Source organism: Loxodonta africana, chromosome 14 (assembly GCF_030014295.1).
Source record: "Loxodonta africana isolate mLoxAfr1 chromosome 14, mLoxAfr1.hap2, whole genome shotgun sequence".
Lineage (NCBI taxonomy): Eukaryota > Metazoa > Chordata > Mammalia > Proboscidea > Elephantidae > Loxodonta > Loxodonta africana.
In genome coordinates, this window is record NC_087355.1 from 74,668,243 (window position 1) to 74,688,114 (window position 19,872).

The window sequence follows — 19,872 nt, forward strand, 5'->3', positions numbered from 1 at the left end:
TGAAACAAAAAAAGAACATAGGTTGAACAGAACAAGGGGGACATTTATTCGTTATCGTGGCAGGAAATTGTGGAAGGTCAAGTTTAAAGCCTCAACTTCTTTTGTAAAGAAGAACTTATTCTCATCTGCTCAGGCAGATGACCAGAAGAGGACCCTTGAGGAGAATGCCAGATGGAATAACCACTGTGGAGCGTAGGACCGGACCGAGCAGACCCAGATAAAAGGAATGAATAATGATGCTCGGGTTCAGGTGAAGCTGAAGGACACAAGAGTTGAACTGTTGTGCCATTTTTCCCCAGTACTTGTTGGGAGACCGCAAATTAGTAGGAGCACTGAAGGCCGATAGTTTGAGGTAGTGAAAGTCAGACGAGTGGATGGGGTGACTGATTTCCTCCACTATTTACCAGCGATGTATCCTGGGACAAGTCCTGGCCTCACTGATTCTCTGTTGGGGGGATTCTGTTTTCTACCTCCTGGAGTTTTTATTTGAGTATAGTGAGATAAAAATAATGTTACTCAACTTTGTTAACACTATTATTGTTAACATTTAACTAAGATAATTTTATTGTCTTCCTCAGGTAAAAGAAGAACGTCCAGAAAAAATACCAGATTTAAAATTATTAGTGCAGAAGAATTTTGTGGCGTTACAGAGTAAGAATTCTGATGCAGACTTTCAACATAATGAAAAATTTGTGCAATATAGACAACAACTGAAAGAACTAAAGAAGCAGTGTAAGTCGACATGCTTTGCTTTGTTTTGGCTTTTGTAAATTAGGGAACTGCCTTGATGATCAGCCCCAGAAAAAAGTTTGCCTATCTGCTTGGCTTGATCCTTCTTCCTGAATTGCTTTTTATTGTTGTTGTAATTCTGTATTTTTGTCTAAAGTTTGGTTCAAATCAGTCTGCTCATTTCTGAAAGCCAACAGTTTCCACAAAGTGCTAAGAAAATTCCCCAGCAGACAGAGAAAGTCATACAGCATTGTCCCAGTGCCGGGGAGGGGATTTAGGAAAACAAAATTAAACTGAAGGCCTTTTCTGTCTTCTTGGTTCTGTTTATTAAATCAACAATGGTGTTTTTCAAATTTTATATTGCTGTGCCAAGCTTTAAAATAACCATACTTTGATTCTAATTTAGCTACTTTGGAGTAGTATTATCAATGTTTTCTCAAAAAAAAAATTTTCTTTGCCTTCTCAAATATGGACCATAATCCACCTTGATTCCTTCTATCTTTGTGGTAGTATACATTTCATATGATTTCTAAATTTGTTGCCTTCTTAATTCTATTATACTTGGCCTTTTTTTAAATGAACGTAATTTTGATTTAAAAGTTAGAGTGGGGAAAATTTATGTATTTTGCAGTTTTTTAGAGATTTTTTGCCAGAAATAATATATCTTTTCTGTATGGTGAAATACATATGTCCTTTCTTTTTCCCTGTGACCCACATAACGATTTTATGTAAGTTTATTGTTTTTATATTTGCACCTATTTAGTTCTGGCGCCTTTCTCATTTTAGGATCGAAACTTTTATTCCGTAAGGAACTGATTAGTGAAACAAACAACTTTAAAAAAGAAAATTAGTCTCACATCACCTTCATATACACACACATTGGACAGGAATGTTGTATAATATGAGATAGAAATTTTCACACCCTCCGTTGTGTTTAGTGTAGGGACTCATATTTGGGAATAGGCTTTCTTTTAGATACAAGCATTTTCTTTAAGCTGATGCTGAGATCTCAAAAAATGACTGAGGAAGCTGCTTTGCTTTTGTCTACTTTACAAATAACTTTAAGTTTCACAATTTGGAATGTTTTGTAATCATGATGAGACTCTTGTTTTTACCGTAGATTTAAATCGTAAGCATTTTTCCCATATTTTAATTCTTCTTTGTGTTCTTCATTGAACATCCCAGCTGCCAAAATCTTTCTCATATAATTGGCACTATTCCCCCAAATGGGTGATAATATCCCACATAGGTAATAATTTGCTTTCTGGTATTAAAGATGCTAGTGGGTTTCAGTTTAAGTGTTGGTCAAAATAAGCAAATGCATTTTATTTTACTGCTTGGAGCCAGTAATCACAAATATGGCAGATTTGGCATTCAATCATAATTTCTGACATTTTAGGTGTTTTATAATACAGGTTGAAGGATAAATACCCCAAAATATAAGTGTCTTCGTTCTTTCTTACTATTGTCAAAGTTATTATTCCGTGTTGGAAAACCACATACTTTTAGAATCATATACTTATGGGGAAACACTTTCTAATTAAGAACATATAACTCAACAAAATGATTAATGTTGAAACCGTAGTTATTATTTCTTTAATTCTGTCTAAAATGAAACAGAAAGGTTTCTCCTGGCCAGCAGTACACATTATTTGATAGACCGTGAAGCCTGTGACGAAGTAAATTTAGATGGAAAGAAATACTTCCTTATATAGAATTTCCCTGTGTATGGTAACACTAGAATTAAAACAATTTTCCCTTTTATTTCCCCTAAAATATTCTTTTAAGAAATTGTGTTAATTCTCAAATAACAGAACTAGCTAAATATTAATACTCTTTTCAAGAGCTCTGTAAGATACATGTACCTTACTTGCAAAGTGTATTTCTTAGTATACTATTGTTAGCACTCTCAATTAAATTTGTATCATGTCTAGTGGATTTTAGCTCTTTAGATTTAATGCTGCTTTGAGGACCCACCGTGTTTGTGTAGACAGGCCAAAGGGACTATGCTTTTTAAATGAGCCATTGAATCTGTTTGTTTTGAGATACGTTCAGGAGGTAAGACATTACAATGGTAATAATTTAAAAAATTGGAAAATAGAAGCCAGGGAGAGATACTTAGTTTAAGTTGCCTTTTTTAACAAAGTAAAGGCTGAAGTGTTTTCTGATCTGCAGATATCTGAAGGATTCTTTCATGAAAATAGCCACCACATTCTCACCAACTTCATTGTGCAAGAACATATATACATGGGGTTAAATTTTTACCAGATAAGAATATAATCAAAGAAATATCAGACAGCTCCTAGGTGGGGAGAAGTCAAGATGGAGATTGAAATAAGGTGGTCTGCAAGGTCAAGTGGCCAGACCTGAGGAAGCACCCTGCAGGCTGGGATAGCCTACGTGTACTTGGCCCTACAGTGATAAGTTAATCCAGCTTTAGCTCAGCAGCTGGTTCTCAAACTTTTTGCTCTCAAGATCCCTTTATATTCTAAAAATTTATTGAGGGCCCCCAAAGAGCTTTTGTCCACATGGGTTATATCTATTGCTATTTATCATATTAGAAATCTAAACTGAAGTATTTAGAAATTTTTTTAATCCATTTAAAAATGACAATAATAAACCCATTACATGTTACCATAAACAGCGTTTTGGATGAAATGTAACTATATTTTCCAAAGGGGAAAAAGAAATTATTGAGAAGAGCAGCATTGTTTCACATTTTTGCAAATCTCTTTAATTTCTGGTGTAATAAAGACAGCTAGGTCCTCATATTTGCTTCTGCATTCAGTCCGTTGTGAAATGATGTTTTGTTGAAGTATATGAAGAAAATTTGGCCTTATACTTAGGTAGTTGGACCCGTTGAAAGGGTCTTGTGGACCAACAGGGTTCTTACTTTGAGAATCATAGATCTAGACTGGGACTCAGAAAACTGTGGCCCATGGGCCACATCCAGCCTGCCTCCTGTTTTTCTATGGCCTGAATACTAAGGATGGTTTTCATATTTTTAAATTGTTGTGGAAGAAATAAAATGAGAAATAATATTTTAAAACATGAAAATTATATGAAATTCAGATTTCAGTGTCCATAAATAAAGTTTTATTGGAACATAGACACATTCATTTGTGTATTGTCTATGGCTACTTTCACACTGCAGGGGTATAGTTGAGCATTTGCGACAGAGACCATCTGGCCTTCAAAGCCTAAAATATTTATTATCTGGCTCTTTACAAAAAAGTTTGCCAACCCCTGATCTGGACCTATCCAGAAACAAGGGCAGCATTTTTTTTTTTTTTAAACTTTAAATTTTTCCTAAATACGATACATTTGCCTCAGGTAGGTTTAGAAAATGTTCACGTGCCAATTATATGCAAGACACTACAGAGTCCCTGAATGTGGAGAAGATGATATATACAAACATGAAATAATGTGAGAACCATTCAGAACAAATATCAAATCAAAAGCAAAGAAAATGTCAGGAGCAAGCTTTGTGCAATGTGGGACCTAAGTGAAGAGAATCAAACCCGGAATACAGATTTTATCTGTAGTACCAGTATTGTTAGTCACTGGATAGTGGCTTCCTGGAGCAGTGTGTTCAGAGTGCTTCTGAGGCTGGATTCAGGCCCAGAGGAAAAAGTGCATTGAAGATTATGGTGGGAAAGGAGAGGAGCATTACAGATGTCTGGTAGTTACCATCTCATACGCTATACTCATTTAGTGATATTCTAACTCTAAAGGTACCAAGGTGTTTTTAGTTGCTGTCTTATCTAGTGCGGCTATAACAGAAATACAAGTGGATGCCTTTAACAAACAGAAGTTTATTCTCTCACAGTTTAGGAGGCTAGAAGTCCAAATTCAGGGTGCTGGCTCCAGGGGAAGGCTTTCTGTCTTTGTCTGCTCTGGGAGAAGGTCCTTGTCATGAATTTTCCCCAATCAAGGAGCTGTTCAGTGCAGAGACCCCAGGTTCAAAGGATACACTATTCTCCTAGCTCTTGCTTCTTGGTGGTATGAGGTCCCCTGTCTCTCTGCTCATTTCTTTGTTTTATATCTCAGAAGAGATTGATTTAAGACTCAACCTAATCTTACAAATTGAGTCCTACCACATTATCATAACTGCCTCTAATCCTGCCTCATTAACATCATAGAGGTTGGATTTATAACACATGGGAAAATCACATCAAATGACAAAATAGTGGACAATCACACAATACAGGGAATCATGGCCTAGCCAAGTTGAAATACATTTTTGGGGGGACACAGTTCAATCCATGACAGTTTCCCACGCAACCTTTTTTTTTTTTTTAAAGTGGTTGGGACCAGGGCGTGGAAACCTTGGTGGCATAGTGGTTAAGAGCTATGGCTGCTAACCAAAAGATCAGCAGTTCGAATCTACCAGGTGTTCCTTGGAAACCCTATGGGGCAGTTCTGCTCTGTCCTATAGGGTCACAATGAGTTGTAATCAACTTGATGACAGTGGGTACTAGGGTAGAAAAGGAGCCCTGGTGGCACATTGATTAAGTGCTTGACTGCTAAATGAAAGGTCAGTGGTTTGAACCCACCAGAGACTCTGTGGGAGGAAAGACCTGGCGATCTGTTCCCATAAAGATTACAGCCTAGGAAATCCTATAGGCAAGTTCTACTCTGTCATATGGGATCACTATGAGTTGGAATGGAGCCCTGGTGGCACAGTGGTTAAGAGCTCTGGTTGCTAACCAAAAGGTCAGCAGTTCGAATCCACCAGCCACCCCTTGGAAACCGTGTGGGGCAGACTCGACAGCACACAACAACCAGGCACTTAATCGAACTTTTTTGAAAAAATCATTTTATCTTTTGGATACCCACTGTCGTTTACATTAGAAATATTACTTCCCAGGATTACTATCAAGATTAAATGAGATAATGTAAACCTTGCAACGTCACTTTAGATTTAAGTTGCTGTTGAGAAAGTTAGTACAGCACAGTGAAAAGAATATGAGCTTCAGAGCCAGAAAACCTAAGTTTGAGTCACTTAAAATATGTAACCTAGTCTCCCTACAAATTCCACCCCCTTTTCTTAGTCCTAATTCTTGGGGTCATGCACATGAAGATTGATTAAAGATAACTTTTACACGTCTAGACAAAATGACTAGGATGGTGATGGCGATGATAATGTTAACTGAGCTAGGGAACAACTTCACAGAAAAGAATTCCATTTCCCTAAATGGGAATCAGATTCTTGCTAACCCGAGTTGTGAAATAAACAATATGATTCGGTTCAAGGCAGACTTAACCAGACTTTCTTGGATGAGATTATTTTAATTTATCTGAAAAATATGTTACAGTAATTTTCTCTCCCCTTTGCCTTATTTACTCAAATTGTTTCCACTGACTATTACAACTCAAAGTTTCCTGCAATTTTAACACCAGGAAAACATAATTTGATTGTCCCGACACCTCTGTATAAACACTTTCTCAAGTCTTTAGAAGTCATCAAGCAGTCTCTCTGGCATTCTTTTTATTTTTATTTGCCTGTTATATGATTAGCAGACATCAGAGTCATAAGTACAGGTCAGCAGAGGCAGAAATTGAGGCCATTAGACAATAAGTGATTCTGAGAAACCTTCAAAATATAAGGACTTGCTTTGTGGTCAAAAATAGAGTTGACTGCAAATCTGAGGACCTTAGTGTTAAAATAATTTACTATGAATTGTAATTTTGTTGGTACACTTAAATGCTAAAAATAGAGCATATCCTTTTTTTAATGAAAATTTGCAATTTTAAGATGTTCATCACAAATTTAGATAATATATTTAGGTCATTTTTATATGTAGAATATAAAATACGGAGAAAACCGAATCCAAGAGTAAAACTTAGAAATTTTTTTGAGTGACAGTTACATTGGTATGATATATACAGGTATACCTAGGACATAGTGGTCCAGACCACTGGAATAAAATGAATCTTGCAATTAAGTGAGTCACATGAATTTTTTGGTTTCCCAGTGCATAGAAAAAAGTTATGATTATACTGTAGTCTATTAAATGTGCAATAAATAGCATTATATTAAAAAAAAAAAAGTACATACCTTAATTAAAAAATACCTTATTGCTAAAATATGCTAACCATCATCTGAGCCTTCAGTGAGTTGTAATCTTTTTGCTGGTGGAGGATCTTGCCTGGGTGTTGATGGCTGCTGACTGATGAGGGTGGTAAAATGAATAATTTCTTTTATAAAGATCGGCACAATAGTGGGTTCCAGTGAGGAAGGGGTTAAAGATGTCCCAAATGTCCAGCTTTTCCAAATTGCTGTATCATTCCATCATCTCTAGCATCACCTACTCCCTCTCCCCTCAGTACTCTTCCTGCCGTCTTTGGGTTCCCTAATTCTTTGTAATGCCTGACAGAACTCAAGAACCATATAAAGGAAATGGCTCACGTGGTTGTGGAGGCTGGCAAGTCCCAAATCTGTGGGTTAGGTCCTAACCCACATGGCTACTGGTTCACAAGGCTGCAGAAGATTGTGCATCAGGTCAGATGATAGACTGCTGGCCCATGAGGCTGTGGAGGCCAGCAAATCCCAGAATCAGCAGGTCAGACAGCAGGCCTCTGGCTCAGGTCCCAAGAACTGGAGGGCAATTGATCAAGAATCAGACAAGGGATCCAGATACAGAGAGAAAGAGCCCTGCCAGGGCACACACATATACCTTAGATGCAGGCCACACCCCAGGGTAGGTTGTAACTAGAGTAAGGGTGGGATTTGAGTCATGCCCTCCTACAAGGCTACAACCCAAGACACACCCCACACAACTCCTGCCTCATCAACATGTAGAGGTCAGGATCTGCAGCACATAAGATGGAGGACAACCATACAATATTGAGGATCATGGCCTAGGCAAGTTGACATAACCTCAGCCATCACAGGTTCCATATACCTTATTTGCATAGTCCCACTCAATCATTGTGTGTGAGTCACGAAGACTGTGGCTAGAAGGGCCATATTAAGTAATTCATTACACTGCAGTGGTGGTTGCTGAAGGTTGGAGTGGCTGTGGCAATTTCTTAAAATAAGGTAACAGTGAAGTTTGTTGCATTGGTTGACTCTTCCCTTTCACAAAAAATTTCTCTGTAGTATGCAATACTGTTCGATAGCCTTTTACCCACAGTAGAATTTCTTTCAAAATTGGAGTCAGTCCTCTCAAACCCTGCCGGTGCTTTATCAACTAAGCTTACGTAATATTCTAAGTCGTTTGTTGTCGTTTCAACAATGTTCACAGTATCTTCACCACGAGTAGATTCCATCTCAAGAAACCACTTCCTTTGCTCATCCATAAGAAGCAACTCCTCATCCATTAAAGTTTTACCATAAGATTGCAGCAATTCAGTCACATCTCCGGGCTCCACTTCTAATCCTACTTCTCTTGCTTTTTCCACCACATCTGCATTACTTCCTCCACTGAAGTCTTGAACCCCTCAAAGTCATCCATGAGGGTTGCAATCAACTCCTTCCAGACTCCTGTTAATGGTGATATTTTGACCTCCTCCCGTCAATCATGAATTTCCTTAATGGCACCTGGACTGGTGAATCCTTTCCAGAAGTTTTGAATTTACTTTGCCCAGATCCATCAGAGGAATCACTGTTTATATGGCAGCTATAGCCTTATGAGATGTATTTCTTAAATAATAAGACTTGAAAGTCAAAGTGCCTCCTTGATCCATGGGCTGCAGATTGGATGTTGTGTTAGCAGGCGTGAAAACAACATTAATCTCCTTGTACAGCTCCACCAGAACTCTTGGGTGACCAGGTGCATTGTCAATGAGCAGTAATACTTTGGAAGTGATCTTTTTTTTTTTTTTCTCTGAGCAGTAGGTATCAACAGTGAGCTTAAACTATTCGGTAAACCATGTTGTAAACAGATATGCTGTCATCCAGGCTTTGTTGTTCCATTTACAGAGCACAGGCAGAGTAGATTTAGCACAATTCCTTAGGGCCCTAGGATTTTCAGAGTGGTAAATGAGAACTGGCTTCAACTTAAAGTCACCAGCTGCATTAGCCCCTAACAAGAGTGTCAGCCTATCTTTTGAAGCTCTGAAGCCAGGAATTGTCTTCTCTCTAGCTGTGAAAGTCCTAGATGGCATCTTCTCCACTATAAGGCGGTTTCATCTATACTGGGAATCTGTTGTTTGCTGTAGCCCCTTCATCAGTTATCTTGGCTGGAGCTTCTGGGTAACTTGCTGCAGCTCCTACGTCGGCTCTTGCTGCATCACTTTGCGCCTTTATGTTATAGAGATGGCTTCTGTCCTTAAACCTCACGAACCAACCTCTGCTAGCTTCAGACTTTCCTTCTCCAGCTTCCTCACTTCTCTCAGCCTCCACAGAACTGAAGAGAGTTAACGCCTTGCTCTGGATTAGGTCTGGTCTGGCTGGTTTGATCTTCTATCCAGACCACTAAAACTTTTTTCATGTAAGCTCTAAGTCTGTTTTTCTTTCTTATCATTTGTGTGTTCATTGGAATAATACTTTCAATTTCCTTCAAGATCTTTTCCTTTGCATTCACAACTTGGCTAACTGGTCAAAGAGGCCTAGCTTTCAGCCAGTCTCAGCTTCCAACATGGCTTCCTCACTAAGCTTCATCATTTCTAGCTTTTGATTTAAAGTGAGAGGCCTGTGACTCTTCCTTTCATTTGAACACTTAGAGGCCAGTGTAGGGTTACTCACTGGCCTAATTTCAGTATGTTTCAAGGAGTAGGGAGGCCTGAGGAGAGGGAGAGAGATGGGGGAATGGCTGGTCAGTTTGCTTCTTCTATAGACAATCTTATCATGTCTCTAACCTGTTGCCACTGAGTTGATTCCAACTTACAGTGAGTGACTCTTTAGAACAGAGTTGAACTCCCACATAGAGTTTCCAATGTTGTAAATCTTTATGGAAGCAGACTGTCCCGTCTGTCTCCTGCAGAGCAGCTGGTGGGTTTGAACTTCTGACCTTTCAATTAACAGCTGAGTGCTTAACCACTGTGCCACCAGGGCTTCTTATCATCTAGCTGGCCCTGAATTTATCTTCCTTTCTTCCTTGATGATCTTGATGAAGCCCTCACCATTCACTTGCTACATGACTGTTAATTTTTGGGAAATGCTAAAAATCCCAAGTTTCACAAACTGGGTTGACTTTTTCAAGCTGAATTGCATCCATGGCTTCAGCTTATTGAGTAAAATTTCTGCCCTGTGCAAATTTTTATTCTTTCTGGGTTTGCCCCCACCCTCCTCCTCCCTCCTGAGTCAGTTTCTGTCAGATGCCCTTTCTGTGTGCCTCTTCCTTCCCTCCTGCATTCTTTGTGTCTCCTACCCTGTGCGGTTGCTCTTTTCCATAAATCCTCACTTACATCAGTGCAGGTGAACGCTGTCATTCCCCTCTTAACGGTGAAACCGCGTCAGAGAGGTAAAGTGATGCGCCCAAGTCACAGAGGGAGTAAATGGTGGAGCTAGAGGACAGGAGAGTCCAGGGATGGAGTGAGATCTTTGGGGAGAGGTGTCGCTATCCTCCCTCTTCTGTTTCATAAAGTGCTACTTCTAAGGAAGTTTTACGTTTTAAAGGGGTTTTGGGATTACCAAATAAATACTTGAATAAATAAAGGGGGAAAAAGGTGAATTCAGTTGTGATAGAGTTGTAGCAGGATATCAGGGAGCTATTTTGTAGTGAGAAGTAGCTTTTCTTAATGTCGTTTATACTGAGCAGTAAAGACATATCTACTCTGCCTTCAGCATAGGTTTATCCCATTCCCGTTGGAAAATAGTTATAATAAAAGTAGTAGCCAGGCTTTGTATGGTGTCTGCTACACAGAAGATACTTAATGAAAACTTGCTGAATTAATGAATAGTTACAAGCATTGTTTGAGTATGTCTACCTAAGCATGGGGTATGGTACTTACATACTTTATATACATTATTGTTTATTTCTCACAACTTTACAAAGTAGCTGCAGCCCCATTTTATAGATTAGAAAGTAGGCAAAGAGAGGTAATATACCATGCCTCGGATCTTAAGTGCTGAAATTCAAATCCAGGTTTGGGTGACACCAAAGCTCGTATTCTTTCCTCTACTCTTAATAACACTTCCATGTTTGTTTGTTTTTCTCTTCATTCAAGGAATCCATTCATTTCTTGAAAAACTGGCTTGTCGTAGGACTCTTAACCTGCTTGGATCGCACAGATCGTAGCACTACATTGATGTACTCTGATAACACTGTAGGGGATCTGCTTCATCTAGCTGAGAGGGAAGCTCATTGCTGGTCACTTCTATTTAAAGATCCCAGTGTAGGAATGACATCAGACTTTAGATCGCCGTTTATTCATATGTGCTTCATAAAAAAAACCAAAAACCTGCTGCCGTCGAGTCGATTCCGACTCATAGCGACCCTATAGGACAGAGTAGAACTGCCCCGTAGAATTATAGGGCCTTCGAAATAGCCCATAGAGAAACAGGTAGTACATCCCATTTTATAGATAAAGAAATGAAACTCATAAAGAGTAAGTGGTTTGCTCAAGGTTGCAAGTAAATTACAGAGTGAGACTTAAAACTGGGCCTTCTCTTCTAGAATCCATGGTTTTGTCAATACAAACGGTGTTTCCGGTGTGAATAGTTGCTAAATTAGGGCAGAGGAATGGGGTATTTGTTACGCTGCAAGTTTAGAACAAATTCCATGAGCTTTATTTAAGCACAGCAACAACACTGTCTTACACATGCATCATCTTAGTTAACCTTCGTAACATCCACGTGCAGGAGAGGAAGGCGTGAAAAACGCGGTACTGTTTTAGCAGCCTGAACATCATATAAAAAGACTTTCAGGTGACATATTTACCCAGTGTCTCACGGTCAGGAGTGCATAAGGATAGCAAACATGTTCAGGAGGAAAGGGGAAGTTTGAGTGAGAGATAGCTATAATTAACATTATTAGTAAAGAAAGGCTTAGTTATCAAGGGACAAATGAGTCAGCAGCAATTTTAAACACAGACTGTGAACTGTGGGTGTTTCTCTCGTTGTGGCTTATTTTGAGAGAGTGTGATGTCCTCTGTACTCAGAAAGCAGCCTGAATTGAGAATAAAACCAAACAAAACCCGTTGCCCTCTGAGTCGATTTCAACCAAATATTAAGTGCCCTGGGGGTGACGTACATCATATTAAAGAAAATAATTATCTTGTCAAGTTGTATTTCCTGAGGTTGAAATGATTGAAGTTTTGTAATTGTTAGATATACTGGGAGTGTCAGGCAAAGTTGCTAAGCATTTCTAAGTATTTCTTTTCATTTCTTAAAGACAAATGTATGTGTTATTTGGCTTTGTGAGGCAGCTGTAATTGAATACTGTTGGATGTGTGTGACAGCAGTTACATAGGGAAGAAAACTAGCTTTTACTGCATAGAATCAGAGCCACTGGTATGGAAATGCGTAACTATTGAACATTATTTGTAATCAAGCAAAGTGGTAAAATTTTCACATTAAAACAGTAAGACTGATGACTTGCTATTTTTCATTTTAATATAAAATTTCAGGTATAGGAGTCCCTGGGTGGTGCGAATGGTTACTCTACTTGGCTGCTGACTGAAAGGCTGGGTGTTTGAGTCCACCCAGAAGCACTTCCAAAGAAAGTCCTGGTGATCCGCTTCCAAAAAGGAGCCACTGAAAACCAACGTGGGGTCACCGGAAGTTAGAATTGACTGGGTGGCAACTAACTGAATGTGGCACAATGGAAAGGGCACAATATTGGGGGTCAGAAGACCGGGTTTGCTACTAAATGAGTGGGTGGTATTCCCTCTAGCAGTGCAGCGTCACTCTCGAATTTGAGTGTCTCCAGGTATGAGAGGGAAAGACTTCATCTCTAAGGCAAGGCCTGGAACCTGTTCGTTCTGGGTCCAGCCCCTGCTGAGAAGCTGCATTTCTGACAGGCTCCCAGCCCAGGCCAGTGTTCACCCCAGGTATCCTGTCGCAGCCAATGCCAGCGAATGACCTGGTGCGAAGCCCCGCCGTTAGGGCCCCTTCCAGGTGAGGATGGATCCGCATCGTGCTCTTCATTGCTAACACATGCTGTATCCAGACTAGAAAGAACCACAACTAATATTAAAAAATAAACAACCCAGTTAAGAAAGTTGGCAGAGATTTGAATAGACCCTTCACAGAGGAAGACACACAGATGGCCAATAAGCATATAAAAAGGTGGTACTGAAAGCACACAGGCTTTCACAGAAGAAATACCCCTGGCTGGTGGCATGAGCCTTCTGCCCTAACCCCACCTCCCTCCTGCGGTCTTTTCAGTACGTGTGTGTGCATATTTAGTGAGGCTGTATAGTTCTATAGTCAGAAAAAAACAAAACCAGTTCACTCGGAAACAGCTACTAGCTAACAGTGGCAAGCGTCCCTGGGAGGATGAAAAGAAGTAAGTGTAAAACAAAACAAAAAGCTCATTCCTTCTTCCAAGATTTGCAAAGAACTGGAAGAAGACAGGTGCCCGGATGCTCCAGGACTGCTCCTAGGCTTATCCTAAGTGTGCCCCTTCTTTCTCTGCCTGCGACAGCAAGAGAAGCTTGACGGTCACCAGCTGGTCCCCTCTATTCACGCACATCTTCCCCATTACATATGTGTTGTTGTTGGTTTATTTGCTAGGGCCTTGTCACGCTGCCCTTGAAATATCAGAAAATATTAATAGTTCTTGTAGAGAAGGGTTGTTTCTATATATATTAAAGCTGCTTTTGAACATACTGAAAGTAAAAGAGGAGTGTTTATGGGTTGCATGTATACATACTTGTCACTTCCAAGGCATGTTCTCTTTTACCAGGTACTTGCCATTATGTGTTCTTGTTGACGGCTTAGTGTGGTGGACAGATATTACTATGTAGTTCCTGTTGTACAGTTGAGATTCTACCCGGTCGTGTGCCCTGCCCCAATCTTGTTCCATATGCCTTTGCAGCTGGGCACCGCTGAGTTCCAGGGGGCGCTGTGCACACTGTAGTTCATACAGTAGCTCTTGCCCGAGCCCTACAAGTTCGTGTCTCCAGCAGGACTCATCCATGTTTTCTAAGTCCGGCATCAAGTCCATTCCATTAAAAAACTAATCATGAGGAACTGATAGCTGATACGAAAAGACTTTTAAAATTGCAAAAGACTCGTGGCTGTAATTATGCAACCACAATTTACAAAGCTTTCCAGTGGGTTAGGAGTGTTACTACTGCACCAGAAGACTAGGGAACGGATGCTGAGTAGGCAGTACAGAGGGGTAGGAAGTTACCTATCCAAATCTTTCTCTAGGTGAGGTTTCCTTATTTTTGATTAAATAGATCCCATCCAAAAAGGACTTAATGTTTTCCTGCCAAGGACTGAAATTTTTAAAGTCAAGTTGAATGAGGTATAATTTACAAACAAAAATTTCACCCTTTATACTGTACAGTTCTTGAGTTTTGACAAATGCGTAGTAATGTAACCACCAGCATAATCAAGATGTAATCAACTGTTCTATCAGCCCCGCAAATTCTCTTGTGCCCCTTTTTAGTCAACACCCCTCCCTCATTCCCAGCGCTGACATCCACTTTTTTTTTTTCCTTCCTATAGTTTTGACTTCCCAGAATGTTCATTAGCTATATAATATGTAGACTTTTGAGTGGCTTCTTTCACTAAGCGGAATGCATTTGAGATTTTCCATGGTCTTACTTGTATCAGCATTTTATTGCAGAGTAATTTTCTGTAGTGTGGGATGTACCATAGTCTGTTTACCCATTGACCTGTTGAAGGACATTTCACTTGTTTCCAGTTTGGGACCATTAAGAATAAAGCTGCTATAAGCATTCATGTGCAGGGTTTTGTGTGAATATAAGTTTTCATTTCTCTTGGATACATATCCAGGCATGGAATTGCTGGGTTGTATGGTAAGTATGTGTTTAACTATTGAGACTGACAAACTGTTTCCCAATATGTCCTCCTATTTTGTATTCCCATCCAGAATGTATCAGAGTTCTAATTTCTCTGCATACTCACCAGGACTTGTTATTTTTCTGTTTTCGTTTTTAATTTTAGCCATGTGACCTTTTGCTTAGCAGCCGGATTCTTAACCACTACACCACCAGGGCTCCAGTAATTATGTAGTGGTATGTCATTGTGGTTTTAGTTTGCATTTTTCTATTGACCAGTGATGTTAAGCATGAAGTTCTTTTTTCATATTTAAAATTTTCCTATGATGTTCATGTTTCTCTATTCATTTATCTCTTCATTTATTCTTTAGTTCATTCAAGAAACAACATACATGGTCTGTAGCAGTGGTTCTCAAAGTGTGGTTCCCAGACCAGTAGCATCAGCATCACCTGGAAACTTATTAAAAACGCACGTCATCAGGCCCCACCAAAGACCTGCTGAATCAGAAACGCTGAGTGCAGTTGAGTTTTAACAAGCCCTTCCAGTGATTTTCCTGCACACCACAGATTGAGAACCACTGATCAGTAGCAGTAGTAATCATCGATCCCTGGGATCAACTGTGAACCTTGAAAAAAACATTAAAGCTCAAGCTCCACCCCTAGAGATTCAGATTTAGTTGGTCTCTGGTAGGGCGGTAGGCATCATTGTTTATTTTTTAAGTTCCCCCCCAAACCAAAAATCCCAAGCCCATTGCTGTCGAGTCAATTCCGAATCACAGCGACCCTATAAGACAGCATAGAACTGCCCCATCGGGTTTCCAAGGAGCCGCTGGTAGATTTGAATTGGGGACCATTTTGTTAGCAACCAGAAGCTTAACCACTGCGACACCAAGGCTCCAACTGCTAATATACAATCAGGATTCCAAATAATTAACGAGGGTTCTAGAGAATAGGAACCTGACACTAATTCCAGCTCTCATGCAGCTTACTGTCTAAAAGAGGAAATCCATGAATAAATGGCACAGTTGTAAACATGTGTAAGTATAAACATATATAAGTTACTCAGTAATTAGCTAGTGAATTGAATTGCACTCGGTGTTCTGGGTTTGAATAGAAACTAACTTTATTCTTCTATATCTGAGGGCCTTATTTTTATATTCCATGCTGCACTTCGTGTTCATTCATTCAACAAATGTTTACTGAGTGTGCTGGGAATACAGCAGCGAACAAAGCAGACACATCCCTGCTCGCGTGGAGCTTATTCTGGGTTTTGGCACCAAACTAGCGTCTACTCGCTTTACAATATTTTGGTGGAAATGTGGTACATTTCTTTATAGCTCTAAAACAAAGGTGTGTATTCAGAAGCCTAATCGATAACCTTAATAATGATTATATTTATGTATTTCTTCTGTGTAAGTGCAGCCCTTCAGAGTTATTTGCTTGGTAGCTGTTTAAATTTACATTAGCTATTAAATCTTTTTTTCCTTGATAATTTTTTCCACTTATTTAATTACCTACATTGGTTGATAACGTCATTAAGAATAGAGATTGTCCAAGCCATGGAAAGATCCTTGATTTTGGAATAAACAAATATGAGTTCAGATTCTGGCTCAACCAGGTAATGGTGTTCTTTGATCAATCAATGAAGTTGTACTTTTCTGTAATGTCCGGGTAATAATAATAATGCTAACTAGCCCACAGAGTTGTATAGGGATTAAATCAGGGATTGCATGTGAAAGTATTTCAAGAACTGTAACTCACTTCCCCAAATACTAGTTATCTGGTCTTTTTGTAGGTTGTTAAAGGCATTGACTGTAATGATTTGTATTTCAAAGGAGGTCCATTTTAGAAAATATTAGTAGTAGTTGACGTGAATTCTTAAGTGCAAGAAAGTAAGTAAGCTCAGAGTATTTTACTCATTTTCTTAAAGCGTTAAGAGATTTTAGCGAATGATAGAATACTGCTAGATTGTCAAGCAGTTGAGGAATGTTCTGTAATTGGCAAAGATGTGAACAAAATGTTGATGGAGTGACAAATCATTTTTCAGTACATTACCGATTTTGGCAGCCTTGTCTCCATAGGGAAGAAGCACAGGAGAGGAATAGCACTACTCACGTAATGAGCCAACCTGGTCTGCGGTGAAAACTGACTCCTTCTGTTAGGAGAGAGCAGATGGAAGGCAGCTGCAGCTATCACCTTGTGCCTTATGGGCCTTTAATATGTATGTCAGGGATTCTCTTATAGATTAGATCTTAACTGGAGAGAATTGACTTTGCTGTTTGACCATGGCTACTTAATATGCCTTTTTTTTTCAATCACATGATTTATTTCAAGTTATATATATATGTATATATGTGTGTGTATATGTTGACTTATTTCAAATTATATATATATGTGTGTGTGTGTGTGTGTGTGTGTGTGTGTGTATGAACAGGCAGCCTACTATGTGCAGAGCACAAGGAATATAAGCAAGTAATGCCTTGGGGTTGGGAAAAAAAGAGAGTCTGGTCACTAGAGATTGCAGGGTCTTAGAACTTGACATCACAAAATTTGGAGAAGAAATAAGAGTAGGATGGGGCTTGACAAAAGGTTCTGAGTAGGATTTTCTAAAATAAATGTAGTCAATTTATTTTAGAAAATAAAATAATAAAGTTTTCAAAGTCAGAGAAATTAATATTCTCTTTACCATGGGATTCCTCAGTCTTTACATGCTGATTCGCATTTGGCGGAATGTCAGTATAGTGAAAGCGGGACTTGTCGGCCTGTACCCTCAGTGCGTAGGACAGAGTTAATGTATATTTGAAATGAATGGAAGACTACGAAAGGGGGCTGTAATATTCAGAATTTCTCAGACTTAGTTGGCCATGGAATCTTTTTCCCATTGGACAATTGTTCCATGGAAAAATACTTTGATACACACTAGTCCTGGGAATGAGAGGACAGAGCAAGACATTGTGTCTCTTTTCACCAGGGTCACCTTGGCAGAACTGGGCAGCAGCCATGCTGTAAGTACAAAGTGTTGATTGGAGGTTTTCTCAGACTTTATGGCAACCTTTCTTACCCAGTTTGACCACTGGGTGCTTCCTGGTAGAAGGCACTTCCTTCCTCTTCCCCTAGGGAGCACTATTCTTTGACCTCATTTCACTTGCATAAAACAAGAAACTTAAAAGTTAGACCCAAGAACTTTTACTACCTTCCCACACTCGTCAGCCTTAACCACCTCCACCGCTAGGATTGGGTGATAGCATTGATTTTTTTTCTCCCGTGCAGAGTATTAAGTTGATCATGTGTCTTACATTTGATAGTATTCTAGAATCAAGAAAATATAGTTTTTTTTCTTATTTAGGTATATTTTCCTTCTGCTTCAGAGCACAATGGTTGAATTTTACATTTTTTGATTATTCACTTTCTTTCAAGTAGTTAGTAAGCAAAAAATTATTCTTACAGAGAGATGAGTAAGAATTATTAGCCTGTTAAAGAGATGTGCTGTCTAATCCGATACCTCAAAGTCCCTGCCAGCCCCCCTCTTTCTTCCTGCCCCCATGGTTCCAACTACTCAGATTTCACCATCAGCCTACCGGTGGTTCCTGCTCCAGATGGGATTCCTGCCAGTCTTTGCCAGGGTGATTGAACGGTCTGCAGTGTAAGTCTGATCACGATCATGCACCATGTCATCTGTCAGCAGCTCCCCATAGCCTTTGGGGTAAAGACTCCTCTGACACCAGGCTTCCATTTCACCTTTCTCACCTCTTACTTCTCAAAGCCCTTTGGTAAGCCACATGGGGTTACTTAGAGTTCTCAGAAGGTTGCATTATTATCTCACCTTACAGATGGGAAAACTTAGGTTAAGTGAGTTGCCCAGCATCACATAGTTAGTATTCAAGTTAGATTCAAGCCTAGGCCAGGACTGAGGTGTGCCTGACCCAAGCCATAGTGTTTTCAGTCACCTTGTATACATGTGAAAGCAGGGCACTGAATAAGGAAGACCAAAGAAGAATTGACGCCTCTGAGTTATGGTGTTGGTGAAGAATGTTGACTATACCATGGACTGCCAGAAGAATGAACAAATCTGTCTTGGAAGAAGTATAGCCAAAATGTTCCTTAGAAGTGAGGATGGCGAAACTTCATCTTGCATAACTTTGGACATGTTATCAGGAGGGACCAGTCCATGGGGAAAGACATCATGCCTGAAGGAGACAGCGAGAAGCAGTGGCAGAGAAATAGCAGCAGCAGGGGCAGGAGCCTGGCAGGAGATGGCATGGTGGGCTTCCTGGCCCGAAGATCAGGGAAGCTGAGTGCCTTCGGGCAGAAGGCTTGCTGGTGGAGTAGGGTGGCTCCAGGTACTTGGTGGAGCTAGGTTTACAGTCTCCAGGAACTAGAGTTGAGCACCTTTGGGCCGAGGCTCACTGGCAGAGTAGGGTCCCTCTGGGCACTTATCAGCAGAGCTAAAAGAGTTTTGTAACACTTGCCCAAGCAGGGCATAGGCCAGACTGAAGGGCCGAGAGTTCGAGGGACCAAAGGGAGGTGTGCCTGCGGGCACTGCTGAGAAGAGGCTGTCCTGATTGAAGAACTGTATCCTGAGCATTCCTGAACATTAACTGTAACCTGTTACTTCCGTAATACACCCCGTAACTGTGAGTATGGTCTGTGAGTTCTGTGTGGCCATTGCAATGAATTATTAAACCCAGCAGAGAAGCAGAGAGTGCTGTGGCAGGGACGGTTAATGTCAGAATTGGTAAAAACGTTGGGGAGAGAGGTATGCCTGACCTCCACCTCGTAGCATTCAGCCTTGGGTGTTGATCTTTATTCTCCCTTCCCTTTGTGAAGTTAGAAGGGGCCAGACGCCTCTACCACGCCGTTTTTCAGGATGGGACAGTTTCCAGGGGTGTTAAGAGAATACTGTTTAGACAGGTTAGTTCAAGTTTTCTGTAGGACAGTAGTAGGAAAAAGCTTCATAGTGGTGTTTAGGGGCCTAATTTTTAAAGTCCTTGAGTAACATGCTGGGAGTGTAGATTTAAGCACATCTATTTTTTTATAATGGGGGACCTTTAAGGATGTTTTAAATCTGGAGAGGGATATCTAATAACTAAGATTAGGAAAATTAGCAAGTGGAATTATTTGACAGGAAGTGGAATTTGAGGCAGAGTTTATGGTAGCTTTGAAATATATTATTTTGTTTAGATAATGTGCAAAATGGTAACCAGTACTGAAGTAATCTAATTTACGTGTAATATTTGAGCATATATTATACTGTCCTTAGCTCTATCAGTGAAGTATCCT

At 39.9% G+C, this 19,872-nt stretch overlaps 1 protein-coding gene across 1 annotated transcript in view; it reads left to right on the top strand.

Moving 5' to 3' along the window:
• NSMCE2 (NSE2 (MMS21) homolog, SMC5-SMC6 complex SUMO ligase) overlaps positions 1 to 19,872 on the top strand; it is a 271,144-nt gene that overhangs the window by 102,076 nt on the left and 149,196 nt on the right. Inside the window, exon 4 of the mRNA XM_023545993.2 lies at positions 579 to 732. Within this exon, the coding sequence (XP_023401761.1) occupies positions 579 to 732 (154 nt within the window). The remainder of the gene's footprint in view (positions 1 to 578; positions 733 to 19,872) is intronic.